At 44.8% G+C, this 21909-nt stretch overlaps 1 protein-coding gene across 2 annotated transcripts; it reads right to left on the bottom strand.

Moving 5' to 3' along the window:
- Positions 1–401: 401 nt before the first annotated feature.
- On the bottom strand, positions 402–18610 carry LOC130296600 (oocyte zinc finger protein XlCOF6-like). Of its 2 annotated transcripts, XM_056548315.1 has the most exons (4): positions 18506–18610; positions 18355–18422; positions 16246–16666; positions 402–3484 (listed from the first exon to the last, which is right to left on the bottom strand). In XM_056548315.1, the coding sequence occupies exons 1-4, from the start codon at positions 18591–18593 to the stop codon at positions 1683–1685; spliced, it is 2379 nt and encodes a 792-aa protein (XP_056404290.1). In that variant the 5' UTR covers positions 18594–18610; the 3' UTR covers positions 402–1682. The 2 variants fall into 2 exon arrangements, with proteins under 2 accessions (XP_056404290.1, XP_056404299.1); XM_056548324.1 differs by lacking the exon at positions 18355–18422 and having other exon boundaries at positions 403–3484; positions 18506–18571.
- Positions 18611–21909: the final 3299 nt, after the last annotated feature.

Genomic DNA, 21909 nt, shown 5'->3' with positions numbered 1-21909 from the left:
TTACCCCTTATTGACCCAGTCCATTATTGTTTTTGGGATTTCTTTTTTTTCCTTTGATGCCTTCAATAAAGCTTTTTTTGCTATCACAGAGCTGTACAAAGGCTTGTTTTATTGTAGGACCAATTATACTATTTAAAGGGGTACTCCGCCCCTAGACATCTTATCCCCTATCCGAAGGATAGGGGATAAGATGTCTGATCGCAGGGGTCCTGCCACTGGGGACCCCAGTGATCTCCCTGCTGCACCCGGCATTTATTTAGAGTGTCAGGTGCAGCATCGGGACATGACATCATGAACCTCTGCCAAGCATTGCCAGTCATCCGGCACGGAGCGAAGTTCTCTCCGTGCACCGGATGTGTGGGGTGCTGCAGCCGAGACCCCCGTGATCAGACATCTTATCCTCTATCCTTTGGATAGGGGATAAGATGTCTAGGGGCGGAGTACCCCTTTAAAGAGGTTATCCAGCAGGATGGGGACGAGTGTGAGGGGACTGGGGTATATGGCTTTTATAGGCTAAGTGAGAAAAGTTAAACTGCTGCTCAGCCAGTCAAAGTCACGGCGATGTCCCGCCTCAGATTGGCTGAGGGGCAATATGACACTTTGGGCCCCAACGTCACTCCCGGCCCCAGGATCACGATTTCTGGGAGGAAGCGGATCGCAGCCGGGGACCAGAGCAGTACACCGCAGTCACACTGGAGGTAAGTAAAGGTTTAGTTTTTATTTATATGCTGTGGGGAAAGTAATAAAGCCCTGCCCATACACACACACACACACACACACACATTTGGAGTGTGGTCAGTGACTCCGGTCGCCTCATTTTTGGCCTGTATCCTGGTCTGCCACAGTTTTTAGTCCAGCAATAAAACGGACATGGTTTAAAGATGAGCGGACCATAGTCACTATATGTTGGGGGGGGGGGGTGTGGATCCTGCAGATGCCGTATCCGCAAAATGTGGTATCCCCAAACATGGTTATCAAGATTTGAGACACAGTTTTATGCATATTATATGAAATATTCTAAGCACATAGTTGACGTCTTGGTGCGTTATCTGAATTCTATGTGCAGTTTAGATTACAATTATTGGCAGCCGGAGACATATTGAAATCATAATGGATTGTTCTATATTACTTTCCCTTTCTCTTGTGACTCTTGCAGCCTTAGACAACTTATCCCCTATCCGCCGGGTAGTCCAACCGCTGGGACCCCTGCGATCTCCTGTACGGGGACTCGAACTGCCACGACTCTGCGCGGCTAATGCTTGTGTGAAGACACGCCCCCTCCATTAAGCTTTAGGGGATGCACGAATGCTGCATCTCTGCCTCTCCCATAGAGATACATGGAGGGTGCGTGTCGGTCATGGCGTCATCTCGCAGTCAAAACGCCTCCTGCATGGGGAGAGCCCAGAAATTCTGCTTACTAAAACGTATGATGCTAGTGAATGGATATTCCATTCACCAATTCACACTTAGTAATTTTTAAAGCGGAATTTGTCAACAGAAAATTTGCTTTCAAATTTCCGCCTGAAGAATGGCGTTGCTCATTCTTCAGGCGGAAATACTCGTGGAACACATTGCAGTCTATTGGGGTCTGCAATGTCTGCGCGGTCCTAGAGCAGACTGATGCACTCGGAATCTCTAGACAGAAATTTTCCGTCTGGAGATTCCATAGTCTTAAACTTGCCTTAGAGTTGACTTTTGGTTAAAAGATTTTCCACATACGGTTCAGGAATAAGGCTTCTTTCTCTGTGAATTTTCTGATGTTTAACAACATGTGATTTCTGAGAAAAACATTTCCCACATTCCGAGCATGAAAACGGCTTTTCCCCTGTGTGAACTCTATTATGTTTAACAAGTTGTATTTTCTGAGTAAAACATTTCCCACACTCAGGACAAGAAAAAGGCTTCTCCCCTGTGTGAGTTCTCTGATGTTTAACAAGAGTTGATTTAACAGCAAAACATTTTCCACAGTCTAAACATGAAAATGGCTTCTCCCCTGTGTGGGTCCTTTGATGTTCGACAAGATCGGTTTTCCGAGTAAAACATTTCCCACACTCTGGACATAAATAGGTTTTTTCCCCTGAATGGGTTTTCTGATGAGTAATAAGTATTTTCTTGGAAGTAAAACACTTTTCACATTCTGGGCATGAAAATGGCTTCTCACCTGTGTGAGTTCTTTCATGGTCATCATAATCAGATTTCCGAGTAAAACACCTCCCACATTCTGGACAGGAAAATGTTTTTCTTGTGTGAGTTTTTTCATGTGGAATCAGAGCTGACTTTCGGTTAAAAGACTTTCCACATACAATACATGGAAACGTCTTCTCCCCTGTGTGAATTTTCTGATGTTTAACAAGAGTTGATTTCTGAGTAAAACATCTTCCACATTCTGGGCATGAAAATGGTTTCTCCCCTGTGTGAATATTTTGATGTTTAACAAGCGTTGATTTCTGAGTAAAACATTTTCCACATTGAGGGCATGAAAACGGTTTCTCCCCTGTGTGAATTCTTTGATGCATAACAAGAGTTGATTTCAGAGTGAAATGTTTTTCACATTGTGGACATGAAAATGGCTTCTCCCCTATGTGAGTTCTCCGATGTTCATCAAGATCTGATTTCTGACTACAACATTTCCCACATTCTGGACATGAATAGGGCTTCTCCCCCATGTGGGATTTTTGATGGTTAATAAGTATGATTTTCATAGAAAAGCATTTGCCACATTCTGAACATGAAAATGGCTTCTCCCCCATGTGAATTTTTTGATGTTTAACAAATTGTGATTTCCAAGTAAAACATTTTCCACATTTTGAACAGGAAAATGGCTTCTCCCCTGTGTGAGTTCTCTGATGTAGAACAAGCTTTGATTTCATAGTAAAACATTTCCCACATTCTTGGCATGAAAATGGCTTCTCCCCTGTGTGAATTTTCTGATGTTCAACAAGATTTGATTTCCGATTAAAACATTTTCCACATTGTGGGCATGAAAATGGCTTCTCCCCTGTGTGAATTCTCCAATGTGTAACAAGTTTTGATTTCACCGAAAAACATTTCCCACATTCTTGGCATGAAAACGGCTTTTCACCTGTGTGAATTTTTCGATGTTCAACAAGATTTGATTTCCGATTAAAACATTTCCCACACTGTGAGCATGAAAATGGCTTCCCCCCTGTGTGAATTCTCTCATGTCGTTTAAGATATGATTTCTTGGTAAAATATTTTCTACATTCGGAACATGAAAATGTTTTTTTCTCTGTGTGAGCTTTTTGATGTTTATCCCTTTTGTGACTTCTAGTTTGCTTAACAGACTGTGGTGAATCAGAAGATAGGTCCTGTTTAAGATGGTCAGATGACAGATCTTGGCTGTGAAGGGCTGAGGGTATATCTGGGATAATGGAATGTTCTTCATATGTATCTTGTGTGATATCATCATCTGCTTTATAATATGAAGATATAAGATGTCCCTCTGATCTCCTGGTACAGTCATCTGCAAAGAATAAAGATAGATATTAGTTTTAAAGTGTTACTGTCATTAGTAAGAAAAGAAGAAAAAAGCTTAAATCATTGTAGTAATGTGCCCTAAGACCTGTAGCATAATAATATGCATGTGTTAATATGTAAAATATATTTTAATCTATGTATTACACAAATGAGTCTGATTTTTTTTCTGTGAGGCTGGGAGTGTTCCTCCTGGAGTAGGAAGAGCTCCTCTCCTCCCCTGTCATGAGGTCTGCACAAAACATTTTTACATTTGCAAAGCATACTACCTAAATGCATGCCCTATATAACTCTAATGCAGCCATGATTGCTCTATATAACTCTAATGCAGCCATGTAAAACTATATGGTGCAAGGACAGAAGAAAAACCTGCATTTTGTGCAAAAAAATAAAAATGTTAACACTTTCACAGCTTTGTGACCTCAGCTTTGTGCATGCTTTTTATAACCCTAAAGCAGCCATGTGGAACACCTATATGGTGCAAATACGCTGTCTGCCTCTTGTCTGTGCTCTGAGAACCAGCATGGAGATAACCACACCTCCCTCATAGATTTTGGTTATATATACCAATAAGGCTGGATTTTCAGGATTTGTTTGCAAAATAAAAAAAAGACAGAGATCCCTAGTGGCCATTTTTAAACCCCTTTTTTCACATCTTTAGCATTAACACATTTAAAGGGGTATTCCAGGCAAAAACTTTTTTTTTATATATCAACTGGCTCCGGAAAGTTAAACAGATTTGGAAATTACTTCTATTAAAAAATCTTAATCCTTCCAATAGTTATTAGCTTCTGAAGTTTTCTATCTAACTGCTCAATGATGAGGTCACATCCCGGGAGCTGTGCATGATGGGAGAATATCCCTTGCATTATGGGAAAATATCCCCATAGGAGCTGGACAGCTCCCGGGACGTGAGTATTCAGAAAGCAGTTAGACAGAAAACAGCAACTCAACTTCAGAAGCTAATAACTATTGGAAGGATTAACCTCTTAAGGATCAAGGACGTACTGGTATGTCCTTGGTCCTGCTCCCGTGATATAACGCGGGGTTACACGGTAACCCTGCATCATATCACGGCGGGCCCGGCGTCATAGCCGGGACCCGCCGCTAATCGCGCGCAGCACCGATCGCGGTGCCGCGCGCTATTAACCCTTTAGCCGCGCGCCTAAAAGCGAAATGAAACAATGCCGGTTAACTCAGTGGGCTGTTCGGGATAGCCGTGGCGAAATCGCGGCATCCCGAACAGCTTACAGGACAGCGGGAGGGCCCCTACCTGCCTCCTCGCTGTCCGATTGCCGAATGACTGCTCAGTGCCTGAGAACCAGGTATGAGCAGTCAAGCGGCAGAATCATCGATCACTGGTTTCTTATGAGAAACCAGTGATCAATGATAAAGATCAGTGTGTGAAGTGTTATAGGTCCCTATGGGATAGCAATGATCAGTGTGTGCAGTGTTATAGATCCCTATGGGATAACAATGATCAGTGTGTGCAGTGTTATAGGTCCCTATGGGACCTATAACACTGCAAAAAAAAGTGAAAAAAAAGTGAAGAAAGATCATTTAACTCCTCCACTATTAAAAGTTTGAATCACCCCCCTTTTCCCATAAAAAAAAAACTGTGTAAATAAAAATAAACATATATGGTATCACCGCGTGCGGAAATGTCCGAATTATAAAAATATATCATTAATTTAACTGCTCGGTCAATGGCGTGTGCGCAAAAAAATTCCAAAGTCCAAAATTGTGCATTTTTGGTCACTTTTTATATCATTTAAAAATGAATAAAAAGCGATCAATAAGTCCTATTAATGCAACCGTTAAAAACTTCAGATCACGGCGCAAAAAATGAGCCCTCATACCGCCCCATACACGGAAAAATAAAAAAGTTATAGGGGTCAGAAGATGACAATTTTAAACGTATTAATTTTCCTGCATGAAGTTATGATTTTTTCCAGAAGTCCGACAAAATCAAACCTATATGTCTTGCTCTAATTGTTCTAGTGTCAAAAGTGATCACACCCTACACCCCCTCTATGGGACTAAATTCCCGGTATGAGGTTGGTAGAGGTTGTATACCTGTTAAAATGCCCTTGTGGCCGAATTTATGTAGGCCAAAACAATGCGGTGTGTCAAATTCCAGATTAGCGAGCATCGTTGGGTAATCCGGAATGCGCTCGCCAGAACATCAGAGAAATTGGAAGAAACGAATAAGTATGGTGAGACGGGAGTAGCCAAACAATTTGTCGAACAAAAACACAGAATTAGTGTACTCAGGTAGATGGTCATAAAAGAAGTGCAGGGTTCCTCTGAGAATGAAATAAAAAGGAGATTACTACAGCGGGAGGTCTATTGGATCGAGATGCTTAACCCCTAAAGGACCCAGCCATTTTACACCTTAGGACCCGGCCATTTTTTGAACATCTGACCACTGTCACTTTAAACATTAATAACTCTGGAATGCTTTTACTTATCATTCTGATTCCGAGATTGTTTTTTCGTGACATATTCTACTTTAACATAGTGGTAAAATTTTGTCGATACTTGCATCCTTTCTTGGTGAAAAATCCCCAAATTTGATGAAAAATTTGAAAATTTTGCATTTTTCTAACTTTGAAGCTCTCTGCTTGTAAGGAAAATGGATATTCAAAATATTTATTTTATTTTATTCACATATACAATATGTCTACTTTATGTTTGCATCATAAAATTGACGTGTTTTTACTTTTGGAAGACACCAGAGGGCTTCAAAGTTCCGCAGCAATTTTCCAATTTTTCACAAAATTTTCAAACTCACTATTTTTCAGGGACCAGTTCAGGTTTGAAGTGGATTTGAAGGGTCTTCATATTAGAAATACCCCATAAATGACCCCATTATAAAAACTGCACCCCCCAAAGTATTCAAAATGACATTTAGTCAGCGTTTTAACCCTTTAGGTGTTTCACAGGAATAGCAGCAAAGTGAAGGAGAAAATTCACAATCTTCATTTTTTACACTCGCATTTTCTTGTAGACCCAATTTTTGAATTTTGACAAGGGGTAAAAGGAGAAAATTTATACCTGTATTTGTAGCCCAATTTCTCTCGAGTAAGCACATACCTCATATGTCTATGTAAAGTGTTCGGCGGGCGCAGTAGAGGGCTCAGAAGGGAAGGAGCGACAAGGGGATTTTGGAGAGTACGTTTTTCAGAAATGGTTTTTGGGGGGCATGTTACATTTAGGAAGCCCCTATGGTGCCAGAACAGCAAAAAAAAAAAAAAAAAAACACATGGCATAGCATTTTGAAAACTAGACCCCTTGAGGAACGTAACAAGGAATTAAGTGAGCCTTAATACCCCACAGGTGTTTCACGACTTTTGCATATGTAAAAAAAAAATAATAATTTCACTAAAATGTGTGTTTACCCCCAAATTTCACATTTTTGCAAGGGTTAATAGCAGAAAATACCCCCCAAAATTTGTAACCCCATCTCTTCTGAGTATGGAGGTACCCCATAAGTTGACCTGAAGTGCACTACGGGCGAACTACAATACTCAGAAGAGAAGGAGTCATATTTGGCTTTTTGAGAGCGAATTTTGCTCGGGGGGCATGTCGCATTTAGGAAGCCCCTATGGTGCCAGGACAGCAAAATAACCCCCACATGGCATACCATTTTGGAAACTAGACCCCTTGAGGAACGTAACAAGGGGTACAGTGAGCATTTACCCCCCACTGGTGTCTGTCAGATCTTTGGAACAGTGGGCTGTACAAAAATTTTTATTTGCACAGCCCATTGTTCCAAAGATCTGTCAGACACCAGAGGGGTGTAAATTCTCACTTCACCCCTTATTACATTCCGTGAGGGGTGTAGTTTCCGAAATGGGGTCACATGTGGGGTTTTGTTTTTTTGGCGTTTGTCAAAACCGCTGTAACAATCAGCCACCCCTGTGCAAATCACCTCAAATGTACATGGTGCACTCTCCCTTCTGGGCCTTGTTGTGCGCCCACAGAGCACTTTACGCCTACATATGGGGTATCTCCGTAGTCGGGAGAAACTGCATTACAAATTTTGGGGGGCTTTTTTCCCCTTTTACCTCTTGTCAAAATGGAAAGTATAGGGCAACACCAGCATGTTAGTGTAAAAATTTTTTTTTTTTACACCAACATGCTGGTGTAGACTGCAACTTCCCTTTTTCATAAGGGGTGAAAGGAGAAAAAGCCCCCCAAAATTTGTTAGGCAATTTCTCCCGAGTACGGCGATACCCCATATATGACCCTAAACTGTTGCCTTGAAATACGACAGGGCTCCAAAGTGAGAGCACTATGTGCATTTGAGGCCTGAATAAGGGATTTGCATAGGGGTGGACATAGGGGTATTCTATGCCAGCGATTCCCAAACAGGGTGCCTCCAGCTGTTGCAAAACTCCCAGCATGCTTGGACAGTCAACGGCTGTCCGGCAATACTGGGAGTTGTTGTTTTGCAACAGCTGGAGGCTCCATTTTGGAAAGAGTGGCGTACCAGACATTTTTCATTTTTATTGGGGAGGGGAGGGGGGCTGTGTAGGGGTATGTGTATATGTAGTGTTTTTTACTTTTTATTTTATTTTGTGTTAGTGTAGTGTAGTGTTTTTAGGGTACAGTCATACGGGGATTACAGCGAGTTTCCCGCTGCGAGTTTGAGCTGCCGCGCAAAATTTGCTGCATCGCAAACTTGCAGCCTGATACTCACTGTAAGCCCCTGCCCATGTGAATGTACCCTGTACATTCACAGGGGGGGGGGACCTCCAGCTGTTGCAAAACTACAACTCCCAGCATGCACAGTCTATCAGTGCATGCTGGCAGTTATAGTTTTGCAACAGCTGGAGGCACACGGGTTGGGAAACACTGAGTTAGGAAACAGACAATGTTTCCCAACCAGTGTGCCTCCAGTTGTTGCAAAACCACAACTCCCAGCATGCCCAGGCAGCCAAAGGGCATATTGGGAGTAGTGGTTATGCAACAGCTGGAGGAGAACAGTTTGGGGACCACTGTGTAGTGGTGTCCAAGCCGCAGCCCTCCAGATGTTGCAAAACTACAACTCCCAGTATGCCAAAACTGTCCAGGCATGCTGGGAGTTGTAGTTCTGCAACATCTGAAGGGCCAGATGTTACAGAACTACAACTCCCAGCATGCCTGGACAGTAAGGGCATGCTGTGGATGTGTAGTTTTGCAACATCTGGAAGGGCACAGTGGTCTCCAAACTGTGGACCTCCAGATGTTGCAAAACTGCAACTCCCAGCATGCCCAGACGCCAAGGGCTGTCTGGGCATGCTGGGAGTTGTAGTTTACAGGGTCCCATTATAGCAATGCATGTCGCTTTACGGCGACGTGCATTGCTGTAAAGGGCCCGACCGCGGCTGAAGGTCAACTCACCTGTCGCCGCCGCTGCTGTCTTCATCGCAGGGATCCGGGTCTTCAGGGACGAGGTAAGTACCGGGGCCGGGCCCCAGCACTCCCCCGTCCCCCGCCACGTCCTCTGGTCTTCCTCTCTGGACTTTCAGGGGCTGGGCAGGACGGGAGGAAGTAACCGCCCCCCCCCCCCCCCCCCCCCCCCCCCCCCGCGATTGGTCGGTTAGTTAACCGACGGATCGCAGGGGATCGGAGGAGGTGGACGGCTTGCCACCTCGCTCCTATACTTTAGCATGGTCCTGGCTGTCTGTGACAGCTGGGATCATGCGAAATTACCGGGCGGTCGGGTCCCATAGACCCGATCAGCCCGGTATCGCCGCAGATCGCAAGGGCAATTTCCCTACATGGCCCCCCTCGGCGTTTGCCCTGGATGCCTTCTGAAGGATTTCAGCAGGCATACGGTTCCGATCTCTGCCCGGGGCGCGGCAGAGACCGGAGAAACACCAGGACGTACTAGTACGTCCTGGGTCCTTAAAGCCAGGGTGCCAGGACGTTCTAGCACGTCCTGGGTCCTTAAGGGGTTAAAGGGGTATTCCAGGAAAAAAACTTTTTTTATATATCAACTGGCTCCGGAAAGTTAAACAGATTTGTAAATTACTTCTATTAAAAAATCTTAATTCTTCCAATAGTTATTAGCTTCTGAAGTTGAGTTGTTGTTTTCTGTCTAACTGCTTTCTGATGACTCACGTCCCGGGAGCTGTGCAGTTCCTATGGGGATATTCTCCCATCATGCACAGCTCCCGGGACGTGACATCATCATTGAGCAGTTAGACAGAAAACTTCAGAAGCTAATAACTATTGGAAGGATTAAGATTTTTTTAATAGAAGTAATTTACAAATCTGTTTAACTTTCCGGAGCCAGTTGATATATAAAAAAAAGTTTTTGCCTGGAATACCCCTTTAAGGTTGTTCATTTCTGTCTGAGTGCTCTCTGATGACACCTGTCCCGGGAAACACCCAGTTTAGAAGCAAATTCCCATAGCAAACCTGGGCGTTTCCCGAGAAACGTGTCATCAAAGAGCACTTAGACAGAAAAGAACAACCTAAACTTCAGAAGCTCATAAGTACTGAAAGGATTAAGATTTTTTAATAGAAGTAATTTACAAATTTGTTTACCGTAACTTTCCGGAGCCAGTTGACATATAAAAAAAAGTTTTTGCCTGGAATACCCCTTTAATTCTTTGAATCCTAATGGCCTCAACGAGTCCTGCAACTTTGGAGTATATCTGTGAGAATACATCTATATACTGTTCCTAGATTGTAACAGTAGAAGTTGTTTTCGTTCTATCTTTATTTTGTACTTACCATAGGATTTTAATTCGGTCATTCTGGTTTCTAGAAATGAGTTCTCGCGAGATTGTTTTTTTCCTATTTAATGTGGTGATGGGAGCACAATAGGGATACTTGAGAAAGGAGGCGTGTCCCCTGAAACCTCATCAGTAGAGATGAGCGAACTTACAGTAAATTCGATTCATCAAGGACTTCTCGGCTCGGCAGTTGATGAGGTTTCCTGCGTAAATTAGTTCAGCTTTCCGGTGCTCCGGTGGGCTGGAAAAGGTGGATACAGTCCTAGGAAAGAGTCTCCTAGGACTGTATCCACCTTTTCCAGCCCACTGGAGCACCTGAAAGCTGAACTGATTTATGCAGGATAAGCCATCAACTGCCGAGCCGAGAAGTTCGTGACGAATCGAATTTACTGTAAGTTCACTCATCTCTAGTTGTGGAATTAAAATTTATATTTATGTAATGTTCGGTACTTACTGTATGGGTATTGGTTTTTTGCAATAAGGTTAATATAAGTGTGATGGAGTATGGGTTGTTTTTGAGATGAATTAATGAATTCAAGTTACATAGTTACATAGTTAGTACGGTCGAAAAAAGACATATGTCCATCAAGTCCAACCAGGGAATTGAAGGGTAGGGGTGTGTCGCGATATTGGGGAAGGGATGGGATTTTATATTTCTTCATAAGCATTAATGTTATTTTGTTCCAGGAATGTATCTAATCCTGTTTTAAAGCTGTTCATTTTTCCTGCTGTGACCAGTCCCTGAGGTAGACTGTTCCATAAGTTCACAGTTCTCATGGTAAAGAAGGCGTGCCGCCCCTTTAGAATAAACCTTTTCTTCTCCAGACGGAGGGAGTGCCCCCTCGTCCTTTGGGGGGGTGTAACCTGGAACAGTTTTTCTCCATATTTTTTGTATGGGCCATTAATATACTTATATACGTTTATCATATCCCCCCTTAAACGTCATTGTCATTGTTCCACCATATGATCTCATGCTGCTGGTGGCACATTAAACTCGTTAACCTCTTTAAATCTTCAATTGACATTTAAGAAACCTCTTTAACCCCTTAAGGACCAGGCCATTTTATACCTTAAGGACCGGAGCGTTTTTTGCAATTCTGACCACTGTCACTTTAAACATTAATAACTCTGGAATGCTTTTAGTTATCATTCTGATTCCGAGATTGTTTTTTCGTGACATATTCTACTTTAACTTAGTGGTAAAATTTAATGGTAACTTGCATCCTTTCTTGGTGAAAAATCCCAAAATTTGATGAAAAAAATGAAAATTTAGCATTTTTCTAACTTTGAAGCTCTCTGCTTGTAAGGAAAATGGATATTCAAAATATATTTTTTTGGGGTTCACATATACAATATGTCTACTTTATGTTTGCATCATAAAATTTATGAGTTTTTACTTTTGGAAGACACCATAGGGCTTCAAAGTTCAGTAGCAATTTTGAAATTTTTCACAAAATTTTCAAACTCACTATTTTTCAGGGACCAGTTCAGTTTTGAAGTGGATTTGAAGGGTCTTCATATTAGAAATACCCCATAAATGACCCCATTATAAAAACTACACCCCCTAAAGTATTCAAAAAAACATTCAGTAAGTGTATTAACCCTTTAGGTGTTTCACAGGAATAGCAGCAAAGTGAAGGAGAAAATTCAAAATCTTCATTTTTTACACTCGCATGTTCTAGTAGACCCAATTTTTGAATTTTTGCAAGGGATAAAAAGGAGAAAATTTTTACTTGTATTTGAAACCAAATTTCTCTCGAGTAAGCACATACCTCATATGTCTATGTTAATTGTTCGGCGGGCGCAGTAGAGGGCTCAGAAGGGAAGGAGCGACAAATGGTTTTTGGGGGGCATGCCGCATTTAGGAAGCCCCTATGGTGCCAGGACAGCAAAAAAAAACACATGGCATACCATTTTGGAAACTAGACCCCTCAGGGAACGTAACAAGGGGTAAAGTGAACCTTAATACCCCACAGGTGATTCACGACTTTTGCATATGTAAAAAAAATATATATTTTTTTTACCTAAAATGCTTGGTTTCCCAAAAATTTTACATTTTTAAAAAGGGTAATAGCAGAAAATACCCCCCAAAATTTGAAGCCCAATTTCTCTCGATACAGAAAACACCTCGCATGGGGGTGAAAAGTGCTCTGCTGGTGCACTACAGGTCTCAGAAGAGAAGGAGTCACATCTGGCTTTTTGAAAGCAAATTTTGCTCTGGGGGCATGCCGCATTTAGGAAGCCCCTATGGTGCCAGAACAGCAAAAAAAAACACATGGCATACCATTTTGGAAACTAGACCCCTCGGGGAACGTAACAAGGGGTAATGTGAACCTTAATACCCTACAGGTGTTTCACGACTTTTGCATATGTAAAAAAATATATATTTTTTTTACCTAAAATGCTTGGTTTCCCAAAATTTTTACAATTTTAAAAAGGGTAATAGCAGAAAATACCCCCCAAAATTTGAAGCCCAATTTCTCCCGATTCAGAAAACACCCCATATGGGTGTGAAAAGTGCTCTGCTGGCGCACTACAGGTCTCAGAAGAGAAGGAGTCACATTTGGCTTTTTGAAAGCGAATTTTGCTCTGGGGGCATGCCGCATTTAGGAACCCCCTATGGTGCCAGGACAGCAAAAAAAAACCACATGGCATACCATTTTGGAAACTAGACCCCTTGGGGAACGTAACAAGGGGTAATTTGAACCTTAATACCCTACAGGTGTTTCACGACTTTTGCATATGTAAAAAAATATATATTTTTTTTACCTAAAATGCTTGTTTTCCCAAAAATTTTACATTTTTTAAAAGGGTAATAGCAGAAAATACCCCCCAAAATTTGAAGCCCAATTTCTCCCGAGTACGGCGATACCCCATATGTGGCCCTAAACTGTTGCCTTGAAATACGACAGGGCTCCAAAGTGAGAGCGCCATGCGCATTTGAGGCCTAAATTAGGGACTTGCATAGGGGTGGACATAGGGGTATTCTACGCCAGTGATTCCCAAACAGGGTGCCTCCAGCTGTTGTAAAACTCCCAGCATGCCTGGACAGTCAACGGCTATCTGGCAATACTGGGAGTAGTTGTTTTGCAACAGCTGGAGGCTCCGTTTTGGAAACAGTGGCGTACCAGACGTTTTTCATTTTTATTGGGGAGGGGGGTTGTATAGGGGTATGTGTATATGTAGTGTTTTTTACTTTTTATTTTATTTTGTGTTAGTGTAGTGTAGTGTTTTTAGGGTACAGTCGCATGGACGGGGGTTCACAGTAGTTTCTCGCTGGCAGTTTGAGCTACGGCAGAAAATTTGACGCAGCTCAAACTTGCAGCCGGATACTTACTGTAATCCTCCGCCCATGTGAGTGTACCCTGTACGTTCACATTGGGGGGGGGGGGGGGGGGGGGGAACATCCAGCTGTTGCAAAACTGCAACTCCCAGCATGTACGGTCTATCAGTGCATGCTGGGAGTTGTAGTTTTGCAACCGCTGGAGGCTCCGTTTTGGAAACAGTGGCGTACCAGACATTTTCATTTTTATTGGGGAGGGGGGTTGTATAGGGGTATGTGTATACGTAGTGTTTTTTACTTTTTATTTTATTGTGTGTTAGTGTAGTGTAGTGTTTTTAGGGTACAGTCGCACGGGCGGGGGTTCACAGTAGTTTCTCGCTGGCAGTTTGAGCTGCTGCAGAAATTTTGCCGCACCTCAAACTTGCAGCCGGATACTAACCGTAATCCTCCGCCCATGTGAGTGTACCCTGTACATTCACATGGGGGGGGGGGAACATCCAGCTGTTGCAAAACTACAACTCCCAGCATGTACGGTCTATCAGTGCATGCTGGGAGTTGTAGTTTTGCAACAGCTGGAGGCACACTGGTTGTGAAACACCGAGTTTGGTAACAAACTCAGTGTTTTGCAACCAGTGTGCCTTCAGCTGTTGCAAAAGCTACAACCCCCAGCATGTACGGACAGCGGAAGGGCATGCTGGGTGTTGTAGTTATGCAACAGCTGGAGGCATACTACTTTGGCTGGGGATGCTGGGGATTGTAGTTATGCAATAGCTGGAGACACACTGGTTTACTACTTAACTCAGTGTGCCTTCAGCTGTTGCAAAACTACAACTCTCAGCAGTCACCGACAGCCAACGGGCATGCTGGGAGTTGTAGTTATGCAACCACCAGATGCACTACTACAACTCCCAGCATGCACTTTAGCTGATTGTGCAAGCTGGGAGTTGTAGTTACACAACAGCTGAAGGTACACTTTTCCATAGAAAGAATGTGCCTCCAGCTGTTGCAAAACTACAAGTCCCAGCATGCCCATAAGGGCATGCTGGGAGTTGTGGTGGTCTGCCTCCTGCTGTTGCATAACTACAGCTCCCAGCATGCCCTTGTTGCATGCTGGGAGCTGTTGCTAAGCAACAGCAGGAGGCTGTCACTCACCTCCAACGATCCTCGCCGCACCAGGTCAGTCCCTCGTCGTCTCCGCCGCCGCCGCTGCTCCTGGGGCCCCGATCCCAACAGGGGCGCCGGGGATCGGGGTCCCCAGCACCCGGGGTGCACGTCCCGCACCCGCTCACGTCCTCCGGAAGAGGGGCGGAGCGGGTTGCGGGAGTGACACCCGCAGCAGGCGCCCTGATTGGTCGGCCGGTAATCCGGCCGACGAATCAGGGCGATCGTGAGGTGGCACCAGTGCCACCTCACCCCTGCTGGCTCTGGCTGATCGGGGCCGTCTCTGACGGCCCCGATCAGCCAATAATTCCGGGTCACCGGGTCACTGGAGACCCGATTGACCCGGAATCCGCCGCAGATCGCTGGACTGAATTGTCCAGCGATCTGCGGCCATCGCCGACATGGGGGGTCATAATGACCCCCCTGGGCGATATGCCCCGATGCCTGCTGAACGATTTCAGCAGGCATCGGGGACCGGCTCCGCTCCAGATGGTTGCGGGGGGCCGGTAAAACACATGACGTTCTCATACGTCATGTGTCCTTAAGGACTCGGAAATGGAGACGTATGAGAACGTCATGTGTCCTTAAGGGGTTAAATCTTATGGTCTCCCGACCCTGCTGCCACATCCAGACGCTCTTCGGCAGTGATTCTGATAGCGATGCTTGTAATCTGCATGTCATACTGAATAACAGTATTATTTCACTACCCAAGCACACTCCCTTATGTGTGTTACAACAAGACAAAGTGTTCTACACCCCTATAGAGGCTCTCTGTAGCCCGGAAATACCGTAGCGTTTTTTAATAGCGATTTGCAAATTTATTCGAATCAAACCATTTTTTTTTCAGAAAATTCATCAAATTGGCCAAATCGAGTTTTTTTTTAAAATTCACTCATCTCTAATCTAATTATTATTCTAAACTAAAGCTTGGGTCCTGCGGTAGTGGTTGTGACATCACGGCCACGCCCTATCCATTTATGTCTAAGGGAGGGGTGTGTCAGTTTACACGCCCCTCCCATAGACATGAATGGAAGAGGCATGGCGTGACATGACGAGGGGTGTGACTTCACAATCACGGCCTCCGGCTCCAATGGGGCATCCTCTATGTCTAGAGGAAAGAAGGTTTCATCATCATCACAGACAGAGATTCTTTACTGTAAGAGCAGTGAGACTATGGAACTCTCTCCACATGATGTTGTGATGTCTGACTCAATGAATAAGTTCAAGGGGTCTGGATGTTTTTCTGGAAGAATATAATATTACAGGTTATGGATAATAGATTTATGTGGATAGAACGTTGGTCCAGGGATTAATTCTGATGTCATAATGGAGTCATGACTGAGTTTTTCCTCTGTCATGGGGCAATTGGCATCAGCCACATTTTTTTGCCTTCCTCTGGATCAACACAGTAGGGTTTTAGGTTTAACTCTATGGAATGTTGTCTTTTTTTTCAACCTTACAAACTATGTTAGTAGGTAACTATGCTAGTGCTTTTAGTTTCAGCCACATCCTGCCGCCGACCAACAACTGAGTAAAATCTGTGACTATTTTCTGCATTTAGTGGCTACTACTCACCTTGGCGGTTACCTGTAGGAGTGTCCTCCTTATACTGCTCATCGCTGCTCACATCTGTCTCTTCTTCTTTTACCTTTATGTTTATAGCATTAATATAGATCAGATCTTTCCCTGTAGGAATGTCCTCTTTATACTGCTCATCACCGCTCACATCTGTCTCTTCTTTTAACCTTATATTTGTAGCATTGATACAGATCATATCTTTCCCTGTAGAAATGTTCTTCTTATACTGCTCATCACCGCTCACATCTGTCTCTTCTTCTTCCTTCATGTCTGTAGCATCAATATAGATCAGATCTTTCCCTGTAGAAATGTCTTCCTTATACTGCTCACCACCTCTCACATCTGTCTCTTCTTCTTCTTTTTTTACCTTTATGTCTGGAGCATTAATATAGTTCCGATGTTTCCTCTGATTAGTAAGCTGTAAAATAAATATTGTAAAAGTATCAGACAATAGGACAAATCACAAGAAATGTTTTAGATGAGCAGAAAAAATTATTAATGGTCTATTCACACGTACAGATTTGATGCGCAGGATTTTCTACTGCAGATTTTAATGTAAACTGAGAGACTGAGCACAGCTTGAAATCCTGCGCATCAAATCTACGCAGAATACTGTACGTGTGAATAGACCCTAAAGGGGTATTTAAATGGGCACTGTCAGATACAAAAACTTTTGATATGTTGCAAAGCATGTATAACCAATAGGTTTGGCAATTGCTTTCATTAGAAAATTTTCAGTATTTCATATTGATAAATCCAGTCAAACAACTGCCCCCCCCCACCTGAGATACATACTAGTCCTGCTGTGTCCATGCATCATTACTTATGTCATGGACACACTTCCTTGATTGACAGCTGGGAGCGCAGGGCTCACAAATGGAGGGAAATTCCTCCCCCTGTCAGCTTGTGTTCCGCTACTGTCAATGAGGACAAGCTGGGAGTTGTAGTTTTGCTAATGCTAGGGGAGATGTGAGCAGACAGCATACTGAGGGAGGGGGCGGAGACCTGCAGAGTAAGGCCACGCCCCCTACCTTTGAGAGAAATTCAGACTAGTGAGCTAAATTAAAAGTGTAATAAAAAAATAAATAAAGGAGCTAGACACATAAAAATTAGATGTACATGGTCAGGATTAGGTACTGAGTGATATATATATATAAAAAATGTTTTTTTGTTGGATCTGACGGGTACACTTTAAGTACTTACAAACTGATCCCCTATCCACAGGTTGGGATAAAGTTTTTTTAGGGCAGATACCAATAATCGGTGGAGGTTAGGGCCGATAGACGATAACTTATACCGATATTCCGGTATAAGTTATCGGCTATTTATCCCCCCTCGACGCCGCTGCAGAGCGGGCGCTTTAAATCAATGTACTGCAGTGGCTTTTGCAGTGCCATAGGCCGCCGCCGCCACCCGCTTCTCTCCCCCTGCCTGTCAGGGGGTCCTGAGTCCTATCACCGCACCGCTCCCCCCACCGCACTGCGTCGCACCCCCCACCGCACCGCACCGGCCCCATTGCCTCCCCCATCCCCGGTTTTATCATTACCTGTTCTCGGGGCCCGGGGTCCACTCTACATCTGGCTCCGGTGGCGTCCTCCTGAGCCGTCACTGTGCGCACTGACGGTGACTTCACGTCGCGCACGTCACGTCACTCGTCATTACGCACAGCGTAAGGCAGGACGCAGCGGGAGCCAGAAGTAGCGTGGGCCCCGGGAACAGGTAATTATAAAACCAGGGATGGGGGAGGGACGAGCGGTCACGGGGCGGTGCGAGGTGCGGGGCGGTGCCCAAAATCGTGATTATCGGCCAAACCGATAATCGGTCGATCCCTACCCACAATCTCTAGAATGGAGCCCCGACTACAGAATGAAGTGGTGGACAGCAGGTGCTCAATTATTTGTCTATAGGAACCCGAGTATTTTCCTTGGGTATTTTCAATTGTCATTAGGACCAAAACGGACATGACAGGAGGAGTTATCTGAGCCCCATAGCTGTGCACCTTTCTCATTCCACAAGTATAAAGCATATAATACTGTAGGATAAAACAAGACTGAACACAAGAGCTTCACAGCCCTTCTACAGATCATAGGGAATATCTCCATCTACCTGATCCTGATCCTGTGGAAGAAGAGGACGGGGACACCTCTCTGCTGCTGTTCTCTTACTGGATCTGACTGTAGGGAACACATACAGAGACTGAATTCATTCTTTACATACAAATAATGAGAGGACGTGTGTATATAGTCATGTCTATTACCTGCTGATGTGAGGGGCTGCTGATCCTCCATCATCACCTGATCCTTGTACTGATCCTTGTGTCCTTCTACATACTCCCACTCCTCCATGGAGAAATGCTATTTCCTACCTAGCAGAAGGACCTTGATGATGTCATCACACCATGTGACTCATCATGTGACTGGTTGATCACATGGTTCAGGAAGCAACAGAGCGGGAAATCCAAATAAAAGGAAATATATATGGATCCGCTTCAGAGCTTATGTCCGGGCTGTTACTATAGGACAGTGGTCTCCAATCTGCGGACCTCCAGATGTTGCAAAACTACAACTCCCAGCATGCCCGGACAGCCGTTGGCTGTCCGGGCATGCTGGGAGTTGTAGTTTTGCAACATCTGGAGGTCCGCAGATTGGAGACCACTGCTATAGGATATCAGAGGACATTACAGGGAGGAGGAGTATAAGAACTACAACTCCCAGCGTTTACAGGTTTTAACTATAGAATATCAGAAGACAGTACAGGGAGGAGGTATTAGAACTACAAATCCCAGCATACCCAGACGGTTATTGTGGGATATCAGAGTGTATACGAGAACTACAACTCCAAGCATGTACAGGTTGTTACTATAGGATATCAGAGGACATTACAGGGAGGGGGTATAAAAGAGCTACAACTCCCATCATACCCAGACTGTTATTATAGGATATCAGAGGACAATACAGGGAGAATGTATACGAGAACTACAACTCCCAGCGTGCACAGGCTGTGAATATAGGAAATCAGAGGACATTACAGGGAGGATGTATACGAGAACTACAACTCCCAGCGTGCACAGGCTGTGAATATAGGAAATCAGAGGACATTACAGGGAGAATGTATACAAGAACTACAACTCCCAGCGTGCACAGGCTGTGAATATAGGAAATCAGAGGACATTACAGGAGGATGTATACAAGAACTACAACTCCCAATGTGAGAGGGCCTGCTACTATATGGAGGCAATGTGAGAGGGCTGCTACTATATGGAGGCAATGTGAGAGGGCCTGCTACTATATGGAGGCAATGTGAGAGGGCCTGCTACTATATGGAGGCAATGTGAGAGGGCTGCTACTATATGGAGGCAATGTGAGAGGGCCTGCTACTATATGGGGGCAATGTGAGAGGGCTGCTACTATATGGAGGCAATGTGAGAGGGCCTGCTACAATATGGGGGCAATGTGAGAGGGCTGCTACTATATGGAGGCAATGTGAGAGGGCTGCTACTATATGGAGGCAATGTGAGAGGGCCTGCTACTATATGGAGGCAATGTGAGAGGGCTGCTACTATATGGAGGCAATGTGAGAGGGACTGCTACTATATGGAGGCAATGTGAGAGGGCCTGCTACTATATGGAGGCAATGTGAGAGGACTGCTACTATATGGAGGCAATGTGAGAGGGCTGCTACTATATGGAGGCAATGTGAGAGGGCTGCTACTATATGGAGGCAATGTGAGAGGGCCTGCTACTATATGGGGGCAATGTGAGAGGGCTGCTACTATATGGAGGCAATGTGAGAGGGCTGCTACTATATGGAGGCAATGTGAGAGGGCCTGCTACTATATGGGGGCAATGTGAGAGGGCTGCTACTATATGGAGGCAATGTGAGAGGGCTGCTACTATATGGAGGCAATGTGAGAGGGCTGCTACTATATGGAGGCAATGTGAGAGGGCCTGCTACTATATGGGGGCAATGTGAGAGGGCTGCTACTATATGGAGGCAATGTGAGAGGGCTGCTACTATATGGAGGCAATGTGAGAGGGCTGCTACTATATGGAGGCAATGTGAGAGGGCCTGCTACTATATGGGGGCAATGTGAGAGGGCTGCTACTATATGGAGGCAATGTGAGAGGGCTGCTACTATATGGAGGCAATGTGAGAGGGCTGCTACTATATGGGGGCAATGTGAGAGGGCCTGCTACTATATGGGGGCAATGTGAGAGGGCCTGCTACTATATGGAGGCAATGTGAGAGGGCCTGCTACTATATGGAGGCAATGTGAGAGGGACTGCTACTATATGGAGGCAATGTGAGAGGGACTGCTACTATATGGGGGCAATGTGAGAGGGCTGCTACTATATGGGGGCAATGTGAGAGGGACTGCTACTATATGGGGGCAATGTGAGAGGGACTGCTACTATATGGAGGCAATGTGAGAGGGCCTGCTACTATATGGAGGCAATGTGAGAGGGCCTGCTACTATATGGAGGCAATGTGAGAGGGCCTGCTACTATATGGAGGCAATGTGAGAGGGCTGCTACTATATGGAGGCAATGTGAGAGGGCTGCTACTATATGGAGGCAATGTGAGAGGGCTGCTACTATATGGAGGCAATGTGAGAGGGCTGCTACAATATGGAGGCAATGTGAGAGGGCTGCTACTATATGGAGGCAATGTGAGAGGGACTGCTACAATATGGAGGCAATGTGAGAGGGCTGCTACTATATGGAGGCAATGTGAGAGGGACTGCTACAATATGGAGGCAATGTGAGAGGGCTGCTACTATATGGAGGCAATGTGAGAGGGCTGCTACTATATGGAGGCAATGTGAGAGGGACTGCTACAATATGGAGGCAATGTGAGAGGGCTGCTACTATATGGAGGCAATGTGAGAGGGCTGCTACTATATGGGGGCAATGTGAGAGGACTGCTACTATATGGAGGCAATGTGAGAGGGCTGCTACTATATGGAGGCAATGTGAGAGGGCCTGCTACTATATGGAGGCAATGTGAGAGGGCTGCTACTATATGGAGGCAATGTGAGAGGGACTGCTACTATATGGGGGCAATGTGAGAGGGACTGCTACTATATGGGGGCAATGTGAGAGGGCCTGCTACTATATGGGGGCAATGTGAGAGGGCCTTCTACTATATGGAGGCAATGTGAGAGGGCCTGCTACTATATGGGGGCAATGTGAGAGGGCCTTCTACTATATGGAGGCAATGTGAGAGGGCCTGCTACTATATGGAGGCAATGTGAGAGGGCTGCTACTATATGGAGGCAATGTGAGAGGGCCTGCTACTATATGGGGGCAATGTGAGAGGGCTGCTACTATATGGGGGCAATGTGAAAGGGCTGCTACTATATGGAGGCAATGTGAGAGGGCCTGCTACTATATGGAGGCAATGTGAGAGGGCCTGCTACTATATGGAGGCAATGTGAGAGGGCCTGCTGCTATATGGAGGCAATGTGAGAGGGCTGCTACTATATGGGGGCAATGTGAGAGGGCCTGCTACTATATGGAGGCAATGTGAGAGGGCCTGCTACTATATGGAGGCAATGTGAGAGGGACTGCTACTATATGGAGGCAATGTGAGAGGGACTGCTACTATATGGGGGCAATGTGAGAGGGCTGCTACTATATGGGGGCAATGTGAGAGGGACTG

The sequence above is a fragment of the Hyla sarda genome, chromosome 1, assembly GCF_029499605.1.
Source record: "Hyla sarda isolate aHylSar1 chromosome 1, aHylSar1.hap1, whole genome shotgun sequence".
NCBI lineage: Eukaryota > Metazoa > Chordata > Amphibia > Anura > Hylidae > Hyla > Hyla sarda.
Note: the sequence above shows the minus strand (reverse complement) of the source record. Positions and strands in the feature narration are given on the sequence as shown.

Coding starts and splice junctions, on each gene's coding strand:
- LOC130296600 (XM_056548315.1), bottom strand. CDS start 18,593: ATGGAGGAGTGGGAGTATGTAGAAGGACACAAGGATCAGTACAAGGAT. Junction 18,423..18,505: donor GCAGCCCCTCACATCAGCAG/GTAATAGACATG, acceptor TGTTCCCTACAG/TCAGATCCAGTAAGAGAACA. Junction 16,667..18,354: donor TTCCACAGGATCAGGATCAG/GTAGATGGAGAT, acceptor TTTATTTTACAG/CTTACTAATCAGAGGAAACA.